The sequence below is a fragment of the Enhydra lutris genome, unplaced genomic scaffold (assembly GCF_002288905.1).
Source record: "Enhydra lutris kenyoni isolate GAN:26980312 unplaced genomic scaffold, ASM228890v2 scaffoldscaffold68, whole genome shotgun sequence".
Lineage (NCBI taxonomy): Eukaryota > Metazoa > Chordata > Mammalia > Carnivora > Mustelidae > Enhydra > Enhydra lutris.
The window spans coordinates 14,496,378-14,524,174 of record NW_019154152.1 but is presented as its reverse complement, the minus strand read 5'-3'; the positions used below and the strand labels follow the sequence as shown (position 1 = coordinate 14,524,174).

Below are 27,797 nucleotides of genomic sequence, written 5' to 3'. Positions count from 1 at the left end.
CTACATGGAATGCAGGGTTACATGGGGTTACATACAGAAAGACTATGAACAACCAGGGTCTGTGGGAGACAGACTTTTTTTGTATTAAAAGGAGGCAGTGCTGACTGGTCCTTGTGGGAAGATGTGATTGGTTTCTTTCCACAATCCCCCAACTGGTAAGGAACTGAAATTTACCACTGAGGAATTAGAAGAAACGACACCTATGTCCCTGAATAAGGAAGAGTCTTGTTTAGATAAGGGACCTTTATCCACAGGAGCAGCAAAGGGAGGGGATATTCTAGGCCTTCCAGGTTTCACCAGGCGTCAAGGCAGCATATAATACATACCTTAGTTTTAGGCCTTAAACTCTAACAACCACCCAGAGAATGGGAAGAAAATACTTACAAATGATGTAATGATAAGGATCTAGTATCCAGAATACATAAAGAAGTCTTACTGTTCAACAATTAAAAAAAAAAAATGAATGATCCAATTGAAAACCAGGCAGAAGACTTGGACAGATATTTCTCCAAAGAAAATAAACAAATGGCAGCAAGGACATGAAAAGATGCTTAACATCATTAGTCATTAAGGAAATACAAATGAAAATTACAATGATATACTACTTCACACTGGAAATGTAAACTGGTGTGGCTGCTGTGGAAAACAATTTGGAGGCTCCTCAAAGAGTTAAACATAGAATTACCATATGACCCAGCAATTCTACTCCAAGATGTATATTCAAAAGAACTGAAAGTGGATACTCACATACGTGTACATGAATGCTCATACAGCACTAGTCACAACTGCCAAAGGTGGCTATAACCCAAATGTCTGTCAACAGATAAATGGATGAACAAAATGTGGTATTACATTCAATGGAATATCATTTGGCTGTAAATGTGAACTAAGTACTGATTCTGCTACAACATGGATACCCTGAAAACACAAGCTAAGTGAAAGAAACCTTAAACAAAAGGTCACATATTATATGATTCCATTTATATGGAATATCCAGAATAGATAAAGCTACATAGACAGAAAGCAGATGGGTCACTACCAGGGGTTGGGGGAAGGGGGCACTGGATGGGGGAAGAATAGGGAGTGACTGCTTAAGAGTACAGGGTTTTCTTTTGGGTCATGAATTGTTTTGCAACCAGACAGAGGTGGTGGTTGCACAACACTGCAAACATATTAAATGCCACTGAACTGTACACTTTAAAAAAGTTAATCTTATGTGAATTTCACATCCATTTTTTAGAAGAGAAAAGAAAACACACCAATGTCCCCTTCTGTAATACATGTATGTTTCAGGATCTCTTTATGTTTCTGAAACTGAAAAAAAATACTTCAGCTATCAACTAATCAGTGGATTTAAAAGGCACTGACTTAAACTAAACACGTGTTCCCTGCCCTCTATCTATAAGCCAAGGGTCACTGTCGTACCAGATACAGCACTAAATTCTTCCATTTGGTGCCTATCTTTCCTGCCTCTACTCTTGCAGTTTCCTAAATATACTGGAGGATATTTCATTTTTTTCATTACTATGAATACAATAGTCTCTCAATCTAGAACAGCAGTTTTCACCCCAACTGCACATTAAAATCACTTCAGGAGCTTTAAAAAAAAAAAAAAAACAACCAAAAAAAAAACCCCTCATGTCTGGGCCCTGTTAACTGAATCAGAATTTCTGGGGAAGAAGCCAGGAATCTGGGGGTCAGAAGCTCATTTTTAAAGGCTCCCCAGATGACAATAATGCTCGGCCAGTGTTGAGAATAACTGACCTAGAATCATCTATATCTACTTTCCCTTTAGCCAAGTGTAGTGTTTTCTAAACTCCATCATTCACATAACAGTTTTGGAAAGTTGTCTTTTTCTAGAAATGTAGCCAATTGCATTGAATTTCAAATTGATAGGCATAATGTTGTTCCTAAGATCTTACCTTTTAATGTCTATATATCTGTAGTGACATCTTTCCCCCCCTTTACTTATACTAGCTGTTTTGCCTGTCTCCTCTTTCTAAGGGTTTATCCATTTTCCAGTTGTTTCAAAGACTAGAACTTTTTTTTTTAAAATAAAGATTTTACTTATTTATATGCCAGAGAGAGAGGAAGAGAGCGCACAAGCAGGGAGAGAGGCAGGCAGAGGGAGAAGCAGGATCTCTGCCAAGCAAGAACTGATGCAGGACTCGATCCCAGGACCCTGGGATCATGACCTGAGCCAAAGGCAGACACTTAACCAACTGAGCCACCCAGGCGTCCCAAAGGCTAGACGTTTTGCCTGTATTTTTTTTCCATTGTTCAGTTGTCCATCTAATTTCTGTTCTTACCCTTCTTTCCTTCCTTCTAACTTCTTAGGGTTTAATGAACTCTTCTTTCTCTGGGGATTTCAAAAGGAGACTTAGATGAATGATTTCTAAATATTTCTTTTTCCCTAATGCACACTTTTAAGGAAATAAATTTCCTTCTGGGAACAGATTTAGCTTTAACTTACAAGCTTTTATATGCTATATTCTCTTATCATTTAGTTTAAAACAATTTCAAACTTCCTTTATATAGTTCCTTCTTTGGCCTATAGGTTTTACAGAAGTACATTGTTTAATACCTACACGTTTGGGGATTTTATTATTGATCTCTATTAATTTCCACCATGGTCAGTAAACATACTGTAAATTACTTCAATCTCTTGAAATTTGTTGAGGCCCAGGATAATCAATTTTGGTAAATGTCACATGAATACTTAAAAAAGAATGTACTTGTTGTTACATGCAACTAATGAATTGTTGAACACTACATCAAAACCGAATGATGTACTATATATATGTTTGGCTATCTGAACATTATAATAATAAAAGAAAAAGAATGTACATTCTATAGCCATTGGTGCATTATTCTTTACCCATAACTCAGGTCTAGTTCATTGCACTGCTCAAGTCTTTTAGATTCTGATTGTTTTATCTGCTTTTTCTAATAATTAGTAAAAAAAAAATTCTTTTTTTTTTTTAAAGATTTTATTTATTTATTTGACAGAGATCACAAGTAGGCAGAAAGGCAGGCAGAGAGAGAGGAGGGGAAGCAGGGTCCCTGCCGAGCAGTTAGCCCGATGTGGGGCTCGAACCCAGAACCCTGGGATCATGACCTGAGCTGAAAGCAGAGGCTTCAACCCACTGAGCCACCCAGGCGCCCCTAAGTATAGTTTTTTATTCAGCCTGACAATCCTTATTTTTAAATGGTATATTAATGACATTTACATTTAATTTAACTCGAGAACACGTCTGAGTTCATAAAGTACAAATTCACTATTTGTACCACTTATTTAATGTTCATTTTCCTTTCTTTTCTTGCCTTGTTTTGGATTAATAAAGTATTCAAAATTTTTTTTTATTTATATCATCTATTAATTTTTTGCTTATACCCAACAATTCTTTTAATAGTTATGAGATTACGACATACTTGATTAGTAGTTTACTATAAAGCAGTATCTTTACCCTTTTCCAGACAATGCCAGGATCTTGGACTACTTTAACTCCATTTCCACTTTGCAACTTTTGTGTTAGTCATGGATTATAATTCCACATATGTATTATGTGTATGTATTTCATATTTTATGACCCTATCATTTGTTTTGTAGTCAAAATTAATTTAGATATACTCATACTTACGCCTTTTTTTTTTTTTTAAGATTTTGTTTATTTGTCAGACAGAGAGAGTGCACAAGCAGGAGGAGTGGCAGGCAGAGGGAGAAACAGGCTCCCCACCGAGCAAGGAGCCCAAAGTGGGACTTGATCCCAGGACCCTGGGATCATAACCTGAGTCAAAGGCAGATGCTTAACTGACTGAGCCACCCAGGCATTGCACATACTTACCCTTTCTATTGTCTTTTATCCTTCCTCAAATATTTCCATGTTTCTGTGCTATGTTTGTTTTTATTCTGTGTTTAGTATTTCTCTTAGTATAGGTCTGCTGAGATGCACCTTCTCAGTTTTGATGGTCTGAAATGTCTTTTATTTTGCCTTTAATTTGAAGGATATATTTACTGAGTATAGAATTCTAAGGTGGCAGTACTGTTTTATAGCACTTAAAAAAAAAAAAAAGATTTATTTATTTAAGGGGGAGTGGGAAGTAGCAGAGGGAGTAGGAGAGAGAAACCCAAGGAGACTCTGCACCGAGCATGGAGCTTGACACTGGGCTCCATCTCATGACCCTGAGATCAGAACCTGAGCCAAAACCAAAAGCTGGACGCTTAACTGACTGCACCACCCAGGCATACCTGTTTTATAGTACTTTCAAAATATCATGGCATCACCTTTATGGTTCCTAAAGATTCTATTGGGAAATTAGCTTTCAGTCTAATTAATGCTCTTTGATGTTAATCTGTCTTTTTCTTCCAGGCACTTTTAATATTTTCACTTCATCTTTGGTTTTCAGCTATTTTACTGTAACTCCCCTAAGTATGTTTGCTTTATACTTATAATGGGTTGTATTTAATGCTTCTAGAATTTGTAGCTTAATGTGTTTCATCAAATTTGAAAAATTCTGTCACTAACTCTTAAAACAATGCATTTACCCTATGTATTTTCTTCTCCCTCCTTGTGATCCCAATTATACATATCTTAGACATTTTCATTGGGTCCTACATAAGTCTAGCACTTTTCTATATAATCCATCTCTTGTGTTCTTTATGTCTTCAATCAATATATTTTCTGCTGACCTCTTTTCCAGTTCAATAATCTTCTTTTCAGACATGTACAACCTGCTGCTCTGTCTTTTATGCTCTTCTTGCTTGTCTGACAAATATTTAATCATTTCACTTGGTGACTGGCAGGAAAAAGGTATTACATGAATATCTGCAGAGTATATACTACTTGTTTCTCACAAAACCAAATTAAATGAGTCAACCCTGCTATCATTAACAATTTTAGGAAATGTAAGATTTTATTTATTATAACCTAAATTAATAATCACATTCTATTTAAAAGAAATGGAGCACTTCACAAAGGATACATGAAAAATCAGCACAGTCTAGGTCACATTTCATATTTTTAACATACTCCATGTTTCAAGGTGGCTTATGTTGAAAGTACATTAAAAAAAGATACTTACTCTCTCTCCTTTTCAGTCAGCTTATCATTGATATTATCTTTGATTGTTGATCTAGATCCCTTATGAATTATAGGATATCTTAGGGGCACTTGTAAGAAAAAGGAAATCATGGAGACCAAATGTGCTGTGTAACCAAGGGCAACAGCAATGCTTCCATCATCTTTTGCTGTAAATTCAAAAGCAGAGAAAGAGAAAACAAATATTTACCTTATAAATGTAGCTACAAGATCATAGTAAATCAATTTCAAGAGATTTTATAAGAAATAACTGGTAAATAAAATATTAATCACATCTAAATTACATGAACTTTATACAAATCTAAACATACTAACAAGACCTGAAATTTCATCTACTATATTTAAAAACTATTGCTCAGTAATTGCTGTGATGAGATTAACATTCCATATATATATCTTAAGAAAGAGTTCTTAGTATACTCAAATACCCAGTACTTTCTCTCCTTCCTGGCATTTTTTTTTTAAAGACAGAAATACTATCTAGTCTATCATATGATGTGAACATTAGTTTCAGAGGTTTAATCATAATGCATTATATGACCACTATATATTTTATTCATTAACAACTTTATAATCAATATAGTTGTACAATTGTACAAATTAAGTCTAAGGTGAAGTAAAAAAGCATGATGTATCCTTATGGGGTATGTTCTCAATATCCATAAAGATAGTGTTGCATAAATAAGACTGCAAAATTTGAAACAGGATAGGGAGGAAAAATATTTTAAACAGTAAAAGTAAAATGTCAAAAACCAGAGTTACTATATATCCTATTTATGCAATTTAGGTGGAAGCAACTTTGGGGAAAAAAATGTATGTGCCCTACAGTCAAACAAAAGCATTTATCTTTTAAGAAGTCACAGATAATTACATTTTAAACTCATCATCTAGATTTCTGCTACTACCTATCAAGTGATAACAATCACCAGGTACTCAGAACAGAGTAATATAACAAAACATTTTAAGCCTGCCCCAGGAGGAACAAAAAAGTAACTGTTTGGTATACAGTATTCCCAAAATACTTTTAAAAGTTCACATATACACACTCTGAAAGATTTAACACATAATCTAGACTATCTCTGGCTAGAGAAAAGCGGAAATAATTGAGATATCTTTGGCTTGAGTGTTTCCTGATTTCTAAGGGTACCTAAACTTCAATTACTAGAAATGTTTTTCAAATTCTTTTTAATACTTATTATCTAAGGACTACCTTCTTGTTGTAGGAACGGCCCTACGTGATCTATTCACCAGTTCGTTTTCCACCACTGACCATAGTGGCAGATTCTTGGTTTCTTTATAGTACAATCAAACACTATAAAAATAGGTAACTTTCATTGTGTACTTCTCTTCTGCCTAGAACTGACTATAGTACTTTATGACAGTCATTAATTCATCAACAATTACTAAACTGGGCACCTTTTTATATGCTATTTGTTCATTTCATAGATGAAGAAACTAAGGGTCAAAGAAGTTAAGGATCTGTCTCAAGTACTCCAGAACTACAATAGAGGTTGGCCTGACAACAACACCTCCATCCTTAAGCACTTGACCATACTCTCTCAGAAGTTTAGTGTGGAACACGTAACAATTTCTTAACTTGGGAACCTAGACTGTACCAAGCAGATGACACACACATACTACCTCAGTTCCTTCACACTTTTCTTGTAAGGGCAAAGAACACAGAGTTCCTAGTGACTTGTACTGTGTTAGACTGAGAATGGGCTTCTCACACTAATGTTTGATGTTCTCTCAAACCAAACTGATAGGAAGGAAAGAAGGAAGGAAGGAAGGAAGAAACAGCATTCATTTCAACAGACTATTCAGTCATGCCCTAATTGACAAGAATCCTAATCGTTCTTAGAGACCATGTCCTCTTGCCCCAGTCCCACCCAAGTACCTTGAGTAATATAATGCTTTACTTCTTTTGAAGTCTGTATATCACACCACCTTAGAGACTGAAATTATATTACATTACACTGTAAATTCATTACAGTTTAATCATCATATATAATGTTAGAGCTAGGAGAAACCTTAGAAATCACTGAGTCTGATGCTATCAATTTGGAGATGAGACAAATGATTTAGGTGGTGTAAGTGACTTGCTCAGAACCATACAGGTAAAATCCACGAGTGATGGAATAAGACAGAGGATTATATATACACCTGTGCCCTCCAAAATACCTCTATCCCTGGAGTCAGAGCCGGGACAGGACTTCCATCACAGGTCACTGACTCCTGCGTCTCCTGCTTTCCATAAAGGATAGGGCTTATGGAATTTGAAATATTCCTATCAGTAAAAGGACTTGGTCTCTAAGAACCTTCTTTTAGAAGGGAGAGGAGAAGAAGAAGTAGACGATTTACAGTAATGAAGGATAATGCTGCACTAAGTTTGTACTTTCCTATATATGCTTCACACTAAGCTTTTCCTTTCCTATGTGGCCAGACAGAAAAGAATTTGCAAACTTCTGGAAAGCAGGAGAAGGCCTCTTAATTAGTCTTCCAAACAGGTCAAATACAAACTATGAGTGCTTAAAAAAAAACCCTATCCAATGCTAAACATGCAAGCACCTACATTTTTCCATGTTTCTAAAAGTGTAATACTAAGGAAGTGAGTTTGCAAATCTTGAGACCATGTCCACATATCTACTAAAAGAAAAAAAACTAGTCTTCTAACATCACCTCTCTTCAATGACCCAAACAATTTTGCTTAAATTTAAGATAAAAAGGCACCTCTAAGAGAAGCCTACACATGGAAATAAAAATCCAAACAGAAACAGCAAAACCTGGAAACTGGATAATACTGGAAATCAGTTTTGATTCTGGTTATTTGCACTCACCATTGTTTCCACAAGACTCCCTGCTCCACCTATTAAAAGCCCCAGGTTGTTTCCCATTCCAGGCCACAGTGCTCAGGCACAGCCTCACTGTTAAACACCATGGTGTTAGATTTCCAATATTGAAGCTTTATATTAAAAAGCATTTTAAAGGACCACGGGTGAGGCATTACAGGGCCCAAGGGTATTCCAATACCCTCAAAAGGAAAACCACCTCCTGGTAGGGAAGTCACTTTCATCACCCCAAGACCACTGAACCTCCAGTGGGAAAATGTGAGCTCATGTGGTTAATTATGGCTATTGCTGGCCACGAACCTTAGATGTCACTTTCTGTTGCCAATCACTTCAGCTAAAAAACCAAAAGGTTTAAGGTTTCCAGCATTCCAAGATCTAAAAGACTTTCTACCTGCCAAAGCCAAAACCTGGCTCTCTGGGGTGTGCTTTTCCAGTAAGCATTAATGACGTCCCTAACACCTAATGCAGAGCAGAGGTTTGTGTTCCTTATGCTGCTCTGGGGGTGAGAAAGGTTACAGATGATAGGTTTGTTGGTGAGAAGAAGTTGGGGGAGAGTGGAAGGATTCAGGGAGGAACAGGAATAAACTGTAAGACTCAGGTGTGTGAAAAAGATTCTAATTTAAACAGTGTTTTCGGAGGCTTAAAAACAAAACAAAAATCTGCAGTTTCCTCCTAATAATAATTTCTGATTTGCTTTTTAAATGTAGGAGAGTTATTGAGAGCAGCAGCTTTCATGTAATTTTTATGATAATAAATACCATCAACCCACAACGGCCATGACAATATTAAAAATTAATTCAAATGCCCCTTTGACTTATATGTTGGACAAACTATTAATATTCAAATGCATCCAAGTACAATAAGTGATCTAAAGGCTCTTACCATCCTGCCTTCCCAATCACTGAGGCAGCTGATTTGTTAAGGAACCAAGCACCCACTGATCCAGACAGGACAAAATATTTAAGACTCTAATCACTGCCACAGCATCTATGGAATCATTCCATGTTCTCAATGAGACACTGTTTGACATATGGTCTCTCCTTTCCAAGAAATCATGCCTGCATAAAGGGATACAGACACAGAAGGAAATCTGGGTCTCATTACCACAAAAGGCTCTTGTGTTATGGATTACTTAAAAACACACACAAACAATTTTTTTTATGAGAAATGTCTCAGTCAATGGAACTCAAACGAATACCCTTCAGCAGACAACTTTCTCCCATCGTGTCCAGGCCTCTTTGGCAAACTCTACCAGTAACTTACCCATTTAAAAAAGCACAATAAAGGTTGGGCGACTACGGTAGAGTTTCCCAGACAGTGTCAACCCAAGCAACGGAAAGTCTGTCCCAGCAAAGTCTCGTGAATATCACAAAATAACCAGTGTGGAGGTCCTCACAAGAGAAGGACCAAGAATGCAGCTGTTACAAAACACTAAAAAGTTGTCAGAAGTTTGGAAGAGGTTTTATTCAAAATAAGGACACAAACTGCATCATGACAGGAATAATATGAATCTTAAAATCAGGGTGACCAGAAAGCTGACCAGAAATGACTTTAGCTCTGCCACTGGCTAGTATGAGTCTTTGGAAAAATTAATTAATCTCTCTGAGCTTCAATTTTCTTGCCTTAAGAAAATGGAATATAATTCTTTCTCTCACAGAAAGAATAAACAAGAAGCACCATGCACGATGTTCCATGTTAACACATTTCTCTACTCGCCCAATCTAAAATGTCCTCTTCCTCTTCTTCCAACAGGGGAATACTATTTTGTCTTTTGAGACACCTCAGGCACCATCTTCTCTGTAAAGGTTTTCCTGCTCCCCTTCTGGTGGCACTGATTATATCCACTTCTTTGACTCTTGTGTCCCCGTTATAAACTTCAAAGTGCCTGACACAGAGTATGAAATCAATAAATGTGTCTCAAAGGCTTTGATTACAAGTTTAAGGGCCTCACCCGGATTGAAATCTCACTGAGGAAGGAGCGACGCCCTACACCTCTTTGCGTTCTCTCAGCACGTGGCCCCACTGGTAACACCCACAAGGCACTCAGTGAGTTGAGTATATGGAAGTGCCTTGCAGAATGCTAACATGAGATTTTTAAAGTCTAACACCACCACATGTGCTTCTTAAAATTTCTGATTGCTAGGCCTCATAGGGATTGACTGGGGCCTTAGAGTAAAATTGCCCATTTGTTTCATTTCATCTCCCATTTCATTTTTCAGCAACTGTACTAAAAAGCTAAGCTAATTTTTTAAAGGGTAGGAAAAATATATTCGGTTTGGTGGACATACTAAGAACAGAGAGCTAATGGAAGCTACGAAAAACTGGGAAACAAAACAATTCACATAAAACAAAAATAGAATCAAGAAACATCTCAGAGTGGAGTAAGGTGACCATCACCAATACAGATATCCTGGCTTCCCTTACTGCCTCCCTGCAGATTATTCTGTATTTAGCAGGAAGAGTGACTTCTAAAAACACAAATCAGCTCATGTCATCCCCTTCTTGAAGCCCTTCAGGGTCTCCCCTGTCCACTGAGAATAAAACATAAACTCCTTACAGTGGCCTCAAGGCCCTGGCTGACCCCTCCTATGTCCTCTAAGGTAACTCTTCCCCCTGCACTCTACTCTCCAATCATACAGGTCTGGTCTTTTCTGTCCTTTCTTTACCTCCTCTCTCTTGCAACTAATTCCAACTACATTTATATAAATATCTTATATGAAAAGTGCTTTCAAATATTATCTCATTCAGTTCTCATAATAAATTAGAGATGTGGATATTACCTCATTCTACGGTGAAAAATTTAAGCTGAGAGATTCCATGATTTGCCTAAAATATAGGTCTTTTCCCTCATAACCCCCCAACCCTAAATTGTTTTCAGATATGTCAAGCCTATTCCTCCATCATGAACTTTGTGCTTGCTGCACCCTCTTCTCGGAAAGCTCCTCCCCCAAATGCAGCAGAGTTAGATTCTTTCAACCTTCAACTTTTCTTTTTTTTTTTTAAATTTATTTATTTGAGAGACAGAGAGAGAGCATGAGAGGGGAGGTCAGAGGGAGAAGCAGACTCCCCATGGAGCTGGGAGCCCGATGTGGGACTCGATCCCAGGACTCCGGGATCATGACCTGAGCCGAAGGCAGTTGCTTAACCAACTGAGCCACCCAGGCGCCCCCCAACCTTCAACTTTTCTGCTAAATGTTTCCCCTCAGGTCTTGACTGCTTTATCTAAAGTAGGTTCCCCTATTGTCTCTGATAGCATATTCCTTCTTATTTAGGCGCCCCCCAACCTTCAACTTTTCTGCTAAATGTTTCCCCTCAGGTCTTCCTTGACTGCTTTATCTAAAGTAGGTTCCCCTATTGTCTCTGATAGCATATTCCTTCTTATTTATTGGCTGTCTCTCTTAATAGATATTATGCTCTATGAAAGGAAGAGAACGTATTTGTGTTTTCTATTATTATAACCTCAAAACCCGGCACAGTGCCTGGCATATCGGTGTGCTCAATTAATATCTTCCAATGAATGAATGCTTTGTATCCCTGAACAGGGCTCAAGGTAGTTAATAAGGTTTGTTGAATGAAGAAATGAGGAAAAAGATGTGCTATGACCTTCAGGATGTCCTAACTTTGCCCAAAATTAACACCAAAGCACATTTGTATGACTTAAAGAGATTGGAATATTTTATAATGGAAACCAAACAAATTCCAGCTAGATCATTACCAAGATTTCTGGTCTTGAGCAAGTCACTAAATAGCTCATTTATACGTTGTAATATGAAATTATACCACTTTCCTTATAGGTTTCCTTTGTTTTTGTAAGGATTAAAGATTAGGCAAATGTCATGCTTTTACAGATCTAATCTGCACAACAATAATGCATAACTGGTAAGGACATGAATCAATATGTTCATACTATTGATTAGGAAATCAACTCAAAGTATGGATGGCTTGTTCCAAACTACATGGTTTCTAGAAAGAGAACTAGGACTTTAACATAGGTTTTCTCATTCCTGTTTTATCACTCATATTATGTCCCAACTACTTCTTGTAAGGGCTGTTGTAAAGGCCAAAGGAGGTAACAAGTTAGCCTCAAATGTTAAATGACCATAAATAACATTTTCTTTATTGGGAAATGGAAGAAAGTCTGAAACAAAACTAGTAATGCCCTTTTTTAATAACTTCTTCCCAAATAGATAATACACCACCTTTGGGAATAATCCATGAAGCTATTTAGTAGGCCTCAAAGCACTGTATAGGCTAAGGGAAAAGAACCCACTCTGCTAACAATTTAAAAAAAAAAAAAAAAAAACACCTCTTTACCAATATGTCAAATAAAATAAGTTCTTTTCTTTGGCCTACTGGTAAAGAGATTAGGAAAATTAAAATACTTTAAATATAGCAATTACTAAGAATCATACTCTATAATGTCTTTAATGTCATTTTTTCTTACTGGAAAGAGGACAAAAATGACAGTATAATAAATGTTGAAACCATAGTAGTGGTTTCATGTTACCAGAAATGTGATTTTCTAAATAACAACAGAACAGATTAGTGTTTGTTATTCTCCTGCTCCCAGAGACAAATTTTTCAGGAAAATCAAACCAAAAGGATAGAGTGATTATTTGTATTTTTAAGAAACCAACTGTCTAATTTTCTTAAAGCTCACTTAAAACGATTTTCCTTTAAATTTCAAATAGACAACTTAATAGTTTTTCCCCATGATTAGAATTAAATACTCTCTTACGTCTCCCATCAGAGAATCTGACTATGTTCTTTCATCTGGGAAGGGAGAGAAGGTCCAAAAACCCTCTGGATAAAGTGCTAGGCAACCAACACTTAAAGAAATCTCTATTTTTCTCTGAAACATACCCAGTTATTATATAAATCATTAGATGCAAAAAGAAATAAAATACCTTGGAAGTCCTCAGAATTGGGCAACTTGACACCACATACAAAGTAATCCTTATGCTCATTCTGTGAATATAACCAAAGAATGAAATTAATTCTTTTTCCATGTAAAGCAAAGAAACCCTAAGTCAAATCTCGAAGAATTCAGGAGGTCAGTGTTAACTCAAAGACAATACTGTCCTACACTCAGAATATTATCATAATGATAATATTGTTGAAGCTGGGCGACGAGTATATAATAATTCATTATACTGCTATCTGTACATTTGTATATACTTGAAATTTTCAATAATATAAACATTTAAAACATCATGTCCAAGCAAAAAGCCATGTAAAATTTTTATTACAAAAATATCCCTTGATCAATTCATAGTTATAAATGAAGATTTTTAAGTGGAATTAACAAGATTCTGTGAGCAACCTAAAATCCCATTAGCTTTCCTCTCAGAAAATTAGTCTTTTAAATCGTTTTTCATTAAAAAGAAAATAAAACCTTCAAATTTAGTGATCTGGCTCTCTAAAAAAGAATTCTCATCATTTTAACTTTAGTGAAGTTTTATTTTTCACATTTACTTTAAGAAACTAGTTTCAAAAACTTCACATCCTGACAGTTACCCCAGGAATTTCCTAAGTAGTACTAATACAAATTAATTACCAGTTATATTTTTAAAGCAGTACATATACAATTCTGCATGTATGTGTCAGAATTGATGGTAGTTGATAATCTAGCTGAGTAAAAAAGATCTTAAAGAGACCAGAAGTTATTTGGCATTCTTTCAGATGAAGTTGAGTGCATTCCACCACCAAACTGATACAAAAAAACAAATGGACCCACTAACATGCACCCACTTTTTAAATAGATATTAGCTTCTGAATGAATCATGACAGCGCATGTGATTAATACTGGTGCAATGAGTTTATTAGTATTTCCTTTTTAAATAATTTTTCCTCTTTTTTTTAATTTTTATTAACATATAATACATTATTTGTCCCAGGGGTACAGGTCTGTGAATTCGTCAGGCTTACACACTTCACAGCACTCACCATATCACATACCCTCCCCAATGTCCATAACACAACCATCCTCTCCACAGACCTCCCCTCCCCCAAGCAATCCTCAGTTTGTTTTGTGAAATTAAGTCTCTTACGGTTTTTCTCGCTCCCTATCCCATCTTGTTTCATTTTTTCCTTCCCTACCCCCATGGCTAAAGATGATGTCATATATATATATATATATATATATACACACACACACACACAATGGAATATTATGCAGCCATCAAAAGAAATGAAATCTTGCCATTTGCAACAAGGTGGATGGGACTAGAGGGTTTTATGCTGAGCAATGAGTTTTTTCATTGAGAAAACATTTCAAATGGAAACAATCTTTAAAAAAAAAGTTTTCTTTCCAGAAAATTTGAAACTTACCAAATCAATAGGATAAATGTAGGAAAGTTCAGATAGTAATTGCCTGCAACGAATTGTCAACTGAGCATTCGTCTTCAGACAGAGTTCCCTGATGAGCAAAGATAAAAAGCAAACTTGTTTAAAAAAAAAAAAAAAGTTTTCATGCTTGTTAACATTTATTTCCACATAATTGATGTGGAGGAAGATTAAATGGCCTGCAGTAAGCCACAGAAACACAGTAGTCAAGAATAATAGCTAACATGACTCCTGACCTGTCTCTAAATAGTATAAATCAAGATAAAATATACTGAGGCCTATTGTATGTGTCTAACACCATGCTAAGAGATGTAAAGGGTAAAAATAATCATTAACCGAGCACCTAACACTCTATGTCAGGAGCTTTATAAATGGCTTTAATCATTACAACTCAATTAGGTTGATATCATTACACCCATTTTACAAACAAGGATACATACAAAATTTAGAGAGACTCAGTAAGCAGACTAGGGTCTCATTTAATCTGAGGCCAATCTGATTTCTGATTCTTTTAAGGAAGTCTTCGCTTTCTCACTCATAGCTACCTCAAAAAATAGCCTGCTGCCATATTCAGAAAATAAAAGAATAAAAAGAATAAACAGTAAGTTGTGGCAAGAGATGTACCTCTTCTCTTGAACTAAAGACATAAGACCAAGAGATAAAACATCTATAGGATAAATTAACCTGCTCAACTGTGTTAACGATTTAAGAAAAAGAGGGATTCAGAAAAACTGTAGGTCACAGTGGAATGTAAAAGTAGTAGGAAACACGAGGAGTACTAAAGACCTAAAGGGATCTAGTCCTGTTTTCCTTGTGATCAGGACAAAGTAACTTCCCAGAGCCTTGCCTTCCTATCTGCAAATTGAGAAGATCAGACCAGATGATCTCCACGGTTCTTTCCAGGTCTAACATTCTTGAATGCTCAACTGCTAAGGTTTCTTGAAGAAAAATGTAGGATGAGATGGCTTTCCAGAAAAAGTGAGTAAACATGAGCAAAAGAACAGAGGTGGCATCAAATTAAGCATGTGCTGGAAGAAAATAAAGAGAAAAACTATTAGCATCTGTTAACTGAATGCTGTGGAGGACTGAAATTAGCTACAGTTGTATAGTGCCGATTTATTGAAGGTTATTTGAAAATTAAGCAAAATAATCACCATGACTTCTTAAGAGGAGAAAAAATTATGGTAAACCTCATATTTTAACAGGAGAGGTCTGGGGTGCCTGGGTAGCTCAGTCGGTTAAGCGTCTGCCTTCAGCTCAGATCATGATCCCAGGGTTCTGGGATCAAGCCCCGCATCAGGCTCCCTGTTCAATGCTTCTCCCTCTCCCTCTGCCTCTCCGTCTGCTCATGTGCGTACTCTCTCTCTCTCAAATAAATAAATAAAATCGCAAAAAAATAAAAATAAAAAAGAGGAGAGGTCTGGTAAGCAACATGGAGGATGAACTGGAAAGACAGACTGATGTTAGATAAGCTAGAAGCTGTGGCAGTAATCCCAATGGACTAACACTAAACAGGAGTAAGTCTGAAGAAATGACTGAAGAAAATAAGCTACCCTATTGTAGAAGATGGGAAGAGAAGATTCAGACATTAAGTCATGGTGCTGTGGCCTTAAACACTAGAAAAACAAAGTTCACGTTTCTGATTATGACTATACATTAGGAACTCTTGTAATGGCTACAATACTGAGTAGATGCTTCATAAATATTCGTTGAATAAATTAATGTGGCACCGACGTGTGCAGAATGTAGGTTAATACCACCAGCTTTCAGAGAATGCTACTTTTCCAAATCCCATCCTCAAAGCAAACCCAACACTCTTAACCATTATTCTCAGGGCCATGTTTACCTTTTTGCAGTACACTCCTTCCTTAATTCATTCAGGGATTCCTTCTGGAGTTGAAGCTTGAGGTGCTCAGCTGAAAACGCACTTCCTAGAGACAGAGGGAGACAATTCCCGATGTAATACTGCAGATAGGACTGCTTACCAACAACCAAAAAGGCAGAGCCCATCCCCTGACCCTGAAGGAATAGAGTTCGGAGGCAAAGTAAGCTGGGTATAGAGGTCTTCTGGAGGGTTCACTGGAAAAAACCTCCCAACTTGTTCAATTTGACACAAGTCTGGCCTCTAACAGGAATCAAAGAATAAGAGTCTCTGCCTCCAGATTTCTGGATTGCTAACCAAGAAACCCTGATGAGATTTCAAAATTCAGACTTTTTTTTTTTTTTTTAAAGATTTTATTCATCCACTTGACAGACAGAGATCACAAGTAGGCAGAGAGGCAGAGAGAAAAGAAGGAAGCAGGCTCCCCGCTGAGTAGAGAGCCTGATGCGGGGCTCGATCCCAGGACCCTGGGATCATGACCTTAGCCGAAGGCAGAGGCTTTAACCCACTGAGCCACCCAGGTGCCCCCAGACAACTTTGTTTTAAAAGAAAGTTGCTGTGGACTCTAGGTGTTCCTGCTTATTCACTGAAGGTTCATCAATTATAATAAACAGACCTTTCTGGTGAGGGATGTTGCTAATGGGGGAGGCTATGCAAGTGTGGGAGTTTGCAACATATGGCAAATCTTTACAAGTTCAGCACAATTTTGTTATGAACCTAAAACTGCTCTGAAAAATGAAGTTAATTTTCTAAAAAAGTGGTTAATTTCTTTTCACCTACAGATGCTATACAACATTTCTGAAAGTATAAAAAGTAGAACAGAAAAAATTACTTGCATTTTGACTACTTATTATTAGTTCATAAATATAAGTAGTTTTAGCTACAATCACAGTGTGTAGGAAATGTATATTCTGATTTTTCCATATTATGTCATAAGCATTTTTACATGTTGACAGATAGTCTGAGTTGTAATGTTTAATGGCTGTGTAAAATTCAACTCCATGGATGTGAATTATATGAATATTCCACATTTTAACTGATACCCCATATCCCAATCCCATTACAGAACATTTAATTTCCTTTAAGTGTTTGCTTTAGCTCTACACAGAGATTTGTATTTGTTTATATGCCTGTTGTTGTATTTATATCAACTTTTGTAACCCACATTTCCATTTATGTGATCATAAAGTCCTTTCACGTCTTCCTATTCTAAGAAATGAGAGCATCTTCTGTCCTTGACAATCCAGACCTGATAACACCAGAAATACTGAGGCACAGAAAAACATTCTTAGATCCAGACACACTAATCTCTGGATCTTACAAAGGGAATTAGTTTCATAAACCGCAATCCAATAGGAAAGGGGGCCTTCAACTAGTCTGCACATCTCCTGCAGGAAGGAACAAGAAGTACATTACTGACCATAATACAGTTAGACCTCTGCATAAATTCACCAACCTAAGTAATTTTATCAACATATTTCTCTCCTCTCTCAACTGTATTTAAATGATCCATACGTTGTTAACTTTGCCCCCCAAACCGAACATAATCAAGGAACACCACTTATCTTTTTTAGCCACAGTATAGGTCCTCCCCAAATATTCACCCTCCATGATTTCAGATGACATTCAGGTTGACAACCTCCACCACCCACCCCATGTATGTGTTGAACAATTATCAAATATTTGAAATTTTCCAGGTATCTATCAGTGATTTCTAGTTTCTTTCTTTTAGTCAGAGACCGTATTATACATCATTTGACTCTTTCGTATTTGCGATAACAACTATGGCCTAACTGAATATTCCATGTACACATGAAAAAAGGTATATTCTGCTGGTGTGCATTGCGGTGGTCCACTCTTAATCAGGTCAAGTTAGTTAGTAGTGTTGTTAAAGTCTTTTCACCTTACTGATTTTGTCTTCACTTGTTCTATGAACTAGTGAGAGATAAGTGTTGTGGTTTCCAGCTACAAACATAGATTTGGTTATTTTTTCTTTGTTCTACCAGTTTTTACTATCTATATACTCTGAAGCTCTGTTATACATATTTAGAATTATTATGTCTTTTTGTGACTGACTCTTCCACCACAATGTTTTTAAAATCTGTCTTTATCACAGTTAATATTCATCGTTCTGAAATCTTTGTCTATTATTAATATAGCCACTTTGGCCTTCTTTTAATTCATATTTGCGTGATGTACTATTCCTATTCTTTTGCCTTTAATCAATCAATCTACCTTTACATTAAAAGTGGGTTTCTTAGAGATAGCATTTATTTGGGTCTTTTTAATATAAAATCTGAACAATCTCAGTGTTTTAACTGAGATATTTAGACAGCTTACACTTAATATAATTGATGTTTAGCTTAAAATCTACCATTTTGCTAGTTGTTTTCTGTATGTTCCACCTATTCTTTGCTCCTTTATCTTTTTTTATGCTTTTGGATTGAATATTTTTTACCATTCCCTCTTTCTTCACTACTGGCTATCTTACCTCCATTTTAAATTTTTAGTGGTTGCCCCAGAGTTTACAGTATATAACATCAATACATAAGTCCAACTTCAAATACTATTATACTACTTCATGTAGAATATGATTATATTTATACTACTTCATGTAGTATATTATACTACTTATACTACTTATGTAGTATACTACTTCATGTAGAATATAAAAAAATTATACTACTTCATGTAGAATATAAAAAAAACTGTAAGTACCATACTCCCATTTCTTCCTTTTCCCACTGTTCACATTCCTCACACATTTTACTTTACACATGTTTTAAATTCCAAAACATTGCTATTTTTGCATTAGAAAATAGTCCTTCATAATTATAAGTAAGAAAAAATGTGTTTATAATATCTTAAACCATTTCTGGATATCTCATTTTTTGTGTGTAGAGCCAAGTTTCTGTCTGTATCATTTTCCTTCTGCTGAAGAATTTTTTTTTTCTTTTCCTTTTTTTTTTAAGATATATTTATTTATTTCAGAGAGAGAAAGGAGAGAATGAGAATGGGAGGGGCAGAGGGAGAAAGAGAATCTCAAGCAGACTGCGCACTGAGCACAGAGCCTGACTTGGGGCTCAATCTCATGACCCTGAGATTATGACCTGAGCTGAAACTGAGTCAGAAGCTTAACCAACTGTGCCACCCAGGTGCCCCAAGAATTTCTTTTAACATTTCGTAAAATATAGGACTGGTGATAATGAATTATCTTAGTTTTGTCTGAGTCTCTTTGCACTTCAGTTTGGGTAATTTCTATTGATTTATATTCGAGTTCACGTATTCTTTTCCTAGTTGTATCACATTTACGGAAGAGTCTGTCAAAGGCATTCTCCACCTCTGTTACTGTGTTCTTTCTTTACAGCATATCCATTAGACTTGTATATTTTATAGTTTACATCTCTCAGCTGAAATTTACTACCTAGTCATGCTTGTTATCCACCTTGCCACAAAAGCCTAAAGCACATTAATCGTAGTTATTTTAAATTCTCTGATAGTCCCAACATCTGAGTCACTGCTGAGGTTTTTTTCTTCTTCTGAGTTAATTTCTTCTCAATAACATTTTGTTGGTGGTATTGGGTGGGGGGAGAGATAATGATGGTTTTTTCCATTTTTGCTTTTCCTTGTCTCAAAAATTTTGATTGAATACTCACCATCATGTGCAACAGAGAACACAGGACAATAGAGCAAGAAAAGAGCATGCATCTTCTGCTGTTATGGGAATTGCATCAATACAATTAGGAACTGGGCTGCGTTTGAGTTTTGTGGTTGCTGTTTTGTTGTTACCTTCAGTGTAATGCATTCTTCAAATTTCCTCTAACTCCTCCTTACTGGAGGTGGTGATGGCGGTGATGATCTGCGGGAGGCTTTTGCTCAGTGAACCTGTTCCACACTCAGATTTGGGTATTCCATGTAAACCCGCACTGAAACAAGAGCGAGTCACTCCTCAGATGGCACACTGTGGTGGCTCTCCAGCCTGGTTGGGGAGGAGAGCAGAGTTTTTCTTTCATCTTGTTTGAGTTAAACAGACCCTGTGTCCTTAGGTATCAGGTAGGGCTTTCTCAATGATACTGTCCTTCCCTTAGGGATAGAAGGTTTCTAACAGTCCAGGTGCAACAAGGTTCCTGCCCCACCCTTAAGGGCAATGTTTTTTTTCTTCCCCCAGTCCTTCACCTATGCCCAGGGGATTGCAGGGCTTAACAGCTCCTCCTCCAGAGGCTTAATGCTTTTGTTCTTAGAGAAGAGTTGTGCTTTCTAACAGTATCCACTCCCATCCCTCTAGACCTATACCACACCAAGGGAGGCTTTCTACATCTTCTACCCTGTCTCCAATCTTTCTTGTGAATATCCAGTGTAGATTCACACAGAATAAACTATACACAGGTGTGAACTGCCTTCTAGTTGCTATATAGTCTTACAGGAGTGCGGACTTAGTGGTTAGCAATTTGTTAAAAATTATGACTAAAATATTTCGCCTTCTTAGACAGTGGCCCAACTTCCCCCTGTGCTCTGCTATTAGTGAGTCAGCCCTCATATCCTGTCTCATCTTTTCTTACGTATCAGGCTCCTTGGTTGACCTGTAATCTTAGTTCTTTAGATTCAAGAAAAGTTGAGTCTGTACATTACCCAGCTTTCTCTTGTTGTCAGGGTGGAAATGAAGTTCCTTCTACCTTTTTACATCCTAGGCAGGTGCTAGAAGTCGAATCTGATTCTTTGTATTTTCTGCTCCTTTTGGGTCTGCTATTCTGTTTGTTCAACTTGGGCTAGTTCATACTGTTTTCCTTAAATATATGATGACCCTTGGTTTTCCCTTCAAACCCATGAACGGGGGTGCCTGGGTGGCTCAGCTCAGCTGGTTAAGCCTCTGCCTTTGGCTCAGATCATAATCCGAGGTCCTGGGATGGAGCCCTGAGGCAGGCTCCCTGCTCAACAGGGGGCCTGCTTCTCCCTCTGCCTCTGCCTATGGCTTTCCCTGCTTTCCATGGATGTGGCTCTCTCTCTCTCTCTGTCAAATAAACAAATAAAATCTTTTAAAAAATCCATGGACAAGCAATTAAACTGATTAGTACAGGCAACTAGTGTAGGTTCCTTTTGAAGCTATAAAGATTTATTTACATGAAAGGCATTATTCCCAAATGCCAGCTCAGTGTAAGCGGGTAGGTCCTATTGACAATTGGGCTTTCCTTCCAAGTATATATGCCATACTGGAAGAAGGTAGTACCTTTACGTTTAAACCACCACAACTGTCAAGTAAGGAGAACTTCACTTTGGGATTGTGTTACTCTTAGGCATTTCACTTCTAAGTAGAGCTGCCTTTCATGTTTTCCCTCTAGGTCAATTGTAAAAGTCCAGAGCCAGGCTCTGTTCCACCTTCCAATGCCAAACCCTTGTACCATGGGACCTAACTAGGTCAAGAATCCATTATGTTTAGAAAGCAGTTGGAGCAAGTATTATAGGAAGTTACTCCAAATTCACAGAGAAAAGAAAATGAGCTAGTAGGCCCAGCTATCTGAATTACTGCTCCATCATTCCTGATTTCTATACTTGGAAATTCCAAGTTGAAGTCTCTGAGAGTTGTACCAAAAACCTTTTCTATTTGTGTTACATGCTGCAGTTTTTCTCTACTCCAGTTTATGCATCAAAACAATCATATCTATGTAGTGTTTTTGAGAACTGTGTCAAAATCTTTGCTATTCCATTGGTACCCTCTGTTATTTTCACCACGACCACTGGTTCATTCTTTATGCAAGTATCTTTACGATCTATCACTGGGTCCTTGAGAGGGAGAGAGAGAGAGCAAATGCATGTGCTTGGTTTACCATATTCCAAAATGGCTTTCTGAAATGTTTGGCCCTTTCCATGTACACACTAACATTCCACTCTACTAGGAAGATGGCTTCTCTGTTCAGCAAGAACTCCAGTCAGATGCTTAATTTTAATAACCAAATGTCAATGCTGTTTCCTGAAAATCTAATAGCTAAAGAATATGAATCTTGCTTCCATCAACAAAACAAAACACAGACTCTTTGGGCTCTCTCTCACCAGAGAGTTTGGTCTCAGACTGGACAATGGCCAGTTCCTGTTAAAATTAAAGTTAAAACCAATAAACCGTCATTCTTCTGGGTTCTCTACATCAAGTCAGATGACCAAAAAGCAATATACTTGAACTATTTTAGTTTCCTTCCCTGCAGAATTGCCTTTTCTGTACTATGATTTATGATGCTGCCCTTCTCAAGGGTTAATAGATATTTCTTGCTGTAACTTTTGCAAAATTGCAATTGACTATATTTCATCATGGTATTTAATACAATGCACAGAAGAAATTGCATGCTAAATTCCTCTCCGAATTTAGTGCCAATAAATTTTTTTCTCCCTAAAGAACTGATGCACTTCCTTCTAACATGCAGTGGGAAGCAGTGGATTCCTTTCATAATTCTACACAATTGGCTTGATGGCTAACAAGGTCAGAGCTCATTTTAGTGTTTCAATACAATAGGCAGATCCTACGGGAGGCAGAGTACTATATTGGAAAGCCCCCGTACTCAGGAAGCAGAAAGACCAGGGTTGAAATCCTACATATGCTACTTTCAGGACTCTAGACAAGTCTCAACTTCTCTGAATTTCATTTTCCTCATCTGTAAAATGGGGATTAATTTCACTTTTGTTCAACATTTTCATTCTCTCAACCTGCTCTCATGAAGCTCTGAGTGGATAAAGAAAATTACACAATCAGTCTGATTGACTCTACTTTAAACATACAAGCACAGAGCCTACCAGGCACACTGTCCACTATCAATCCTACTCTAATTCCCTCAATGTGCTTTCCCACTCTTGGACCTGACTACTCCACACATTCCCCTCAATCCTTAAACAACCTCTAAATTGAATACAATTGTCTCACCTTGTACCATCCTGAAATAATCAGATTCCTTCACAGTCTTACCCACTACCTAATATGGAAACCTGCCCCTGTGCCATTTTCTTAGCCTTCTCCTGTTCAGTGGGTAAGGCAAATAGCTTCATTTATATAAACTCCGAATTTCTTTTCATTCCAACCCATGTCAGTCACACTGCTCTCTTCCTAAAAAATTATGTTCCAGCTACAGTAGCCTCTTTTCTGTTCCACAGTCCAAGCCCTTTCCAAGCCTTTTCAATTGCTGTTTCCTCTGTTTTTCCAGCAATTCTTACCTTCAAGGCTGAGCTCCTCAGGCAAACCTTTTCTGAGCAATCTCTGCAGAAATGGTCTCCCACAGTTATCGTCTATCATCATAGCTTGTTTTTAGCACTTGTCACAACCTGATATTTACTTTAGTTGGTTTCTTGTTTCTTATCTTACCGACTAGGTAAGTATCCAAAATTGGAAGTCTTAATTAATTCTTCCTTTTTCTCTCTTTACCCCAATATCTGCTTTTCCTCCAGCATTTGTCTTTGTTTAATCATCTGGCCAGTTGTCAAAAATAGAAACTGGAACCCATCCTAAGTCCTTCTCTCCCTCTCTCCTCAAACCCACCAAGCCATTAACAGTAGAGTCTATCATCGAAATATTCCTGGAACCTATACACTCCCTCCTCCCTTTACATTGCCAATCTGTTTTGATTTTAATTATGGAAGACTTAGATTACTGTAATAACTCCCCAACAGTTCTCCATCCTCAACTCTTCAAAGAGAACTTTCTAAAATATACGTTTAATTCCCAATCTGTATTGTAGTCCTCAATATGGTTTCATCTACCTTTTGTCTTTGAGAAGCCTGCTTAAGTTATTTCAGTAGATCCCCAGCCCTTTCAACAAAAACGTTTATGATTAAGGCATTCCTTACCCCTGTGGCTTCTCCTATGGACCCTTACTTAAATGTATCCTTAGCTGTAGCTTTACTAGAATTACCTACAATTCTCTAACCTACCTCTATGCTTCTGTATAAAGTGTTCCCTCTATCTGGGAAGTATTCTTCTAGACTCAACCTAAGGGTCACCTACCTCCTTTACCCGGTGTTGACTTTCAGATACTTACCCTCTGTGCTCCTATGACATCTTCGAAATATCTGTGTCATATACTTATCACACCTGTGATTACGTTTCTAACATCTTACTGATGCTGGGGTCGTTGTTGGTGTTCCACAAATGATGACTAAAGAGCTTGATGAAGGTACACATGCATACACATACTCAGTGTTCTTCCTGTTTCCTTTACATGCTTTCTGACCTCTTCTTATCTCTGTGTTGAACCAGCCAATTGCAAAAGTATTCTTTGTAAATGCCACATCTAGCTTTTTGGAATTCCGTAGAGAAAAATGATGGCAAGCCAAATGAAAATTCTGTCAGATGGCTTATTTCTGCCCATCTATACCTTCCATTACAAAAGAGGGAGATTAAAATATGATAGTTTACCTTCCCTACAATCCAATTAGGACATTACTGGAATAAATAATTATAAATATATGGAAACAATCATTCTGAAAAGAAAACCTGAAGTTTACTCAGGACCCAGATTTGTCCTCCCCACTGCCAAGTTCTCTGCTTTCACATGCTACATACAATGTCAACAGCTCAAAGTAAAGAAACTTTAATAGCATAAGCCCCAGGGAAAAACTGTCCTCAGGTTCAGAAGTTTTTGAAAGGCAGATATTAATAATTTTTAAGGAAGTCTGCTTAGGAATTTCTGTCAGACGGCTATAAAAAAATCAGAACATATGCACAGACTAATAAAATTTAAATTCAGCTATCATTACAAATAAATATATCTTGAATTATAAAGTCAGTAAGGTGATTTTTCAATTTGTGACCTTATGATGGAAGAGGAAAAAACTGTTACATAATACTTAATAATGTCTTTATAATTTCAAATAGAAATCAATAACCTTTTAATAGAAACTGGAGCCTCAATTTAAAAATACTGTGTGATTCTTCTTTTATGAGAAAAAAGCACAATACTTTACCGACCAAAAAGAAACTATTAAGTAGAACTAGATACATAGTTCATCTTACTCAAATTTATTATAAAATAAATAACTGGAGTGCCTTGGTGGCTCAGCTGCTAAGCATCTGCCTTCAGCTCCGGTCATGATCCCAGAGTCCTGGGATCAAGCCCTGCATCGGGCTCCCCGCTCAGCAGGAAGCCTGCTTCTCCCTCTCCGCCCCCCACCCCCGCTTGTGTTCCCTCTTTCACTGTGTCTCTCTCTGTCAAATAAATAATTAATTAAAAAATAATAAAATAATTAAATTAAATTTAAAAAAGAAATTATCATAATTGATGGAAACTCCATATAAAACATTTCTTTTTTTTTTTTAAGATTTATTTATTTGACAGAGAGAGATCACAAGTAGACGGAGAGTCAGGCGGGGGGGCGGGGGGAAGCAGGCTCCCTGCTGAGCAGAGAGCCCGATGTGGGACTCGATCCCAGGACCCTGAGATCATGACCTGAGCCGAAGGCAGCGGCTTAACCCACTGAGCCACCCAGGCGCCCCTCCATATAAAACATTTCTTATTTTGGCAATAAAGGATCAAAACTTTCTATTTACTGAAATTACCAAGAGGATTTTTTCCCTAAATCTCAGCAATGAAATCTGACATAACTGACTTCTACACACTACATTACTAAAAGAATGTGCTTGTTTTTGCTCTTGCTTAGCAAAATGAATTGAAGATCTTTAAAACAGAAGGTCCCACCACATGCCTTCCCAGTTAATAAACAACGTCTATAGACACATATACACACTTAGGGTCAGAGAATCTCTCTTGCTCTCTATTTTTGTACCTTTCATTGCTGGGAAATACATTGTTGGTACCAAACTTGGAAAAATAAAGAGATTTGTAAAAAAGATTAACAGATTCTGCTCCTTTTTGCCAATCTTAACTTTCTGAGGTAAACAGAGTATTAGAGATGTAAGAAATCTGGACTGCATAATTCAAAATTTTTTGTTTGTGAAGAGAAGATAAGACCAAAAAGGTTGAATGACAAGTCTAGGGAGAAAATGAGAGAATGGCAGATTTTTAATCCAGACCTCTTAATGAATTAAGATGTAACCATATCAAAGACATCTTTGGGGAAAAAAAAATCACTTCACCCACCCTATAATAAAAAGGTATAGAGTAGAACAAAGTTCTTTATCTAATAGTCCACAAGCCAAATGGAAAACTAGCAAACCATTAGTCAATTTATCTGTTGGGCACATACTAGAGAAAGCAACAATATTTTGTTTCGTAGAAACAAGACAGGTGTTGGGAGTCAGAGAAACTTAAATTTGAATTTGGATCTGCTCTTATTTGTGACAAATGTCTCTGAGGCCTAATTTTTCTCATTTGATAAAATGGGGGGAAATTATTCTCTTGCGGCCCTTTTAAGAACTAAATAATATACCGTAAGTGAAATATCTAGCATGTTATGGAATTTCAATAAAAGTCACCCACTTTTTAAGATTTATGCAGGGTTTAAATGAATGTATTCTGTAAGGTTTTAGATAATATGGAATAGTGACAAAAGCACAGAGTTTAGAGATAAAGGTCTAGGTCAACATCCCAAATTTGCTCCGAACTATCTGTTCATAACTGGTCCCAGTCACTTATCTTCTCAGTTATCTCATATATATGAAACAAAGATAATGATATTTGCCATACCAAGGTCTCAGGGATACTTTAAAGATCAAATACGAGGGGCGCCTGGGTGGCTCAGTGGGTTAAGCCTCTGCCTTCGGCTCAGGTCATGATCTCAGGGTCCTGGGATCGAGCCCCGCATCGGGCTCTCTGCTCAGCAGGGAGCCTGCTTCTCCCTCTCTCTCTCTCTGTCTGCCTCTGCCTACCTGTGATCTCTGTCTGTCAAATAAATAAATAAAATCTTTAAAAAAAAAAAAGATCAAATACGATAATCTCTGTGTAAGCACTTTCTAACTATAAAGTACCTTATATACGTTATTGTTACTATCAAGAAAATTAACTGCATTAAAAAATAGCCACTTCCTACAAAGCTTAGAGAACTGTGCTTTGGCTGTCTCTCTTAATAGATATTATGCTCTATGAAAGGAAGAGAACGTATTTGTGTTTTCTATTATTATAACCTCAAAACCCGGCACAGTGCCTGGCATATCGGTGTGCTCAATTAATATCTTCCAATGAATGAATGCTTTGTATCCCTGAACAGGGCTCAAGGTAGTTAATAAGGTTTGTTGAATGAAGAAATGAGGAAAAAGATGTGCTATGACCTTCAGGATGTCCTAACTTTGCCCAAAATTAACACCAAAGCACATTTGTATGACTTAAAGAGATTGGAATATTTTATAATGGAAACCAAACAAATTCCAGCTAGATCATTACCAAGATTTCTGGTCTTGAGCAAGTCACTAAATAGCTCATTTATACGTTGTAATATGAAATTATACCACTTTCCTTATAGGTTTCCTTTGTTTTTGTAAGGATTAAAGATTAGGCAAATGTCATGCTTTTACAGATCTAATCTGCACAACAATAATGCATAACTGGTAAGGACATGAATCAATATGTTCATACTATTGATTAGGAAATCAACTCAAAGTATGGATGGCTTGTTCCAAACTACATGGTTTCTAGAAAGAGAACTAGGACTTTAACATAGGTTTTCTCATTCCTGTTTTATCACTCATATTATGTC

The 27,797-nt window shown here is 37.0% G+C and overlaps 1 protein-coding gene across 1 annotated transcript in view; it reads right to left on the bottom strand.

Annotated features, from left to right (window-relative positions):
* Positions 1-27,797, bottom strand: part of LOC111159380 (UV radiation resistance associated) — a 324,480-nt gene that overhangs the window by 112,139 nt on the left and 184,544 nt on the right. The window contains exon 12 of the mRNA XM_022521795.1: positions 5,083-5,248. Coding sequence (XP_022377503.1) covers positions 5,083-5,248 — 166 coding nt within the window. The remainder of the gene's footprint in view (positions 1-5,082; positions 5,249-27,797) is intronic.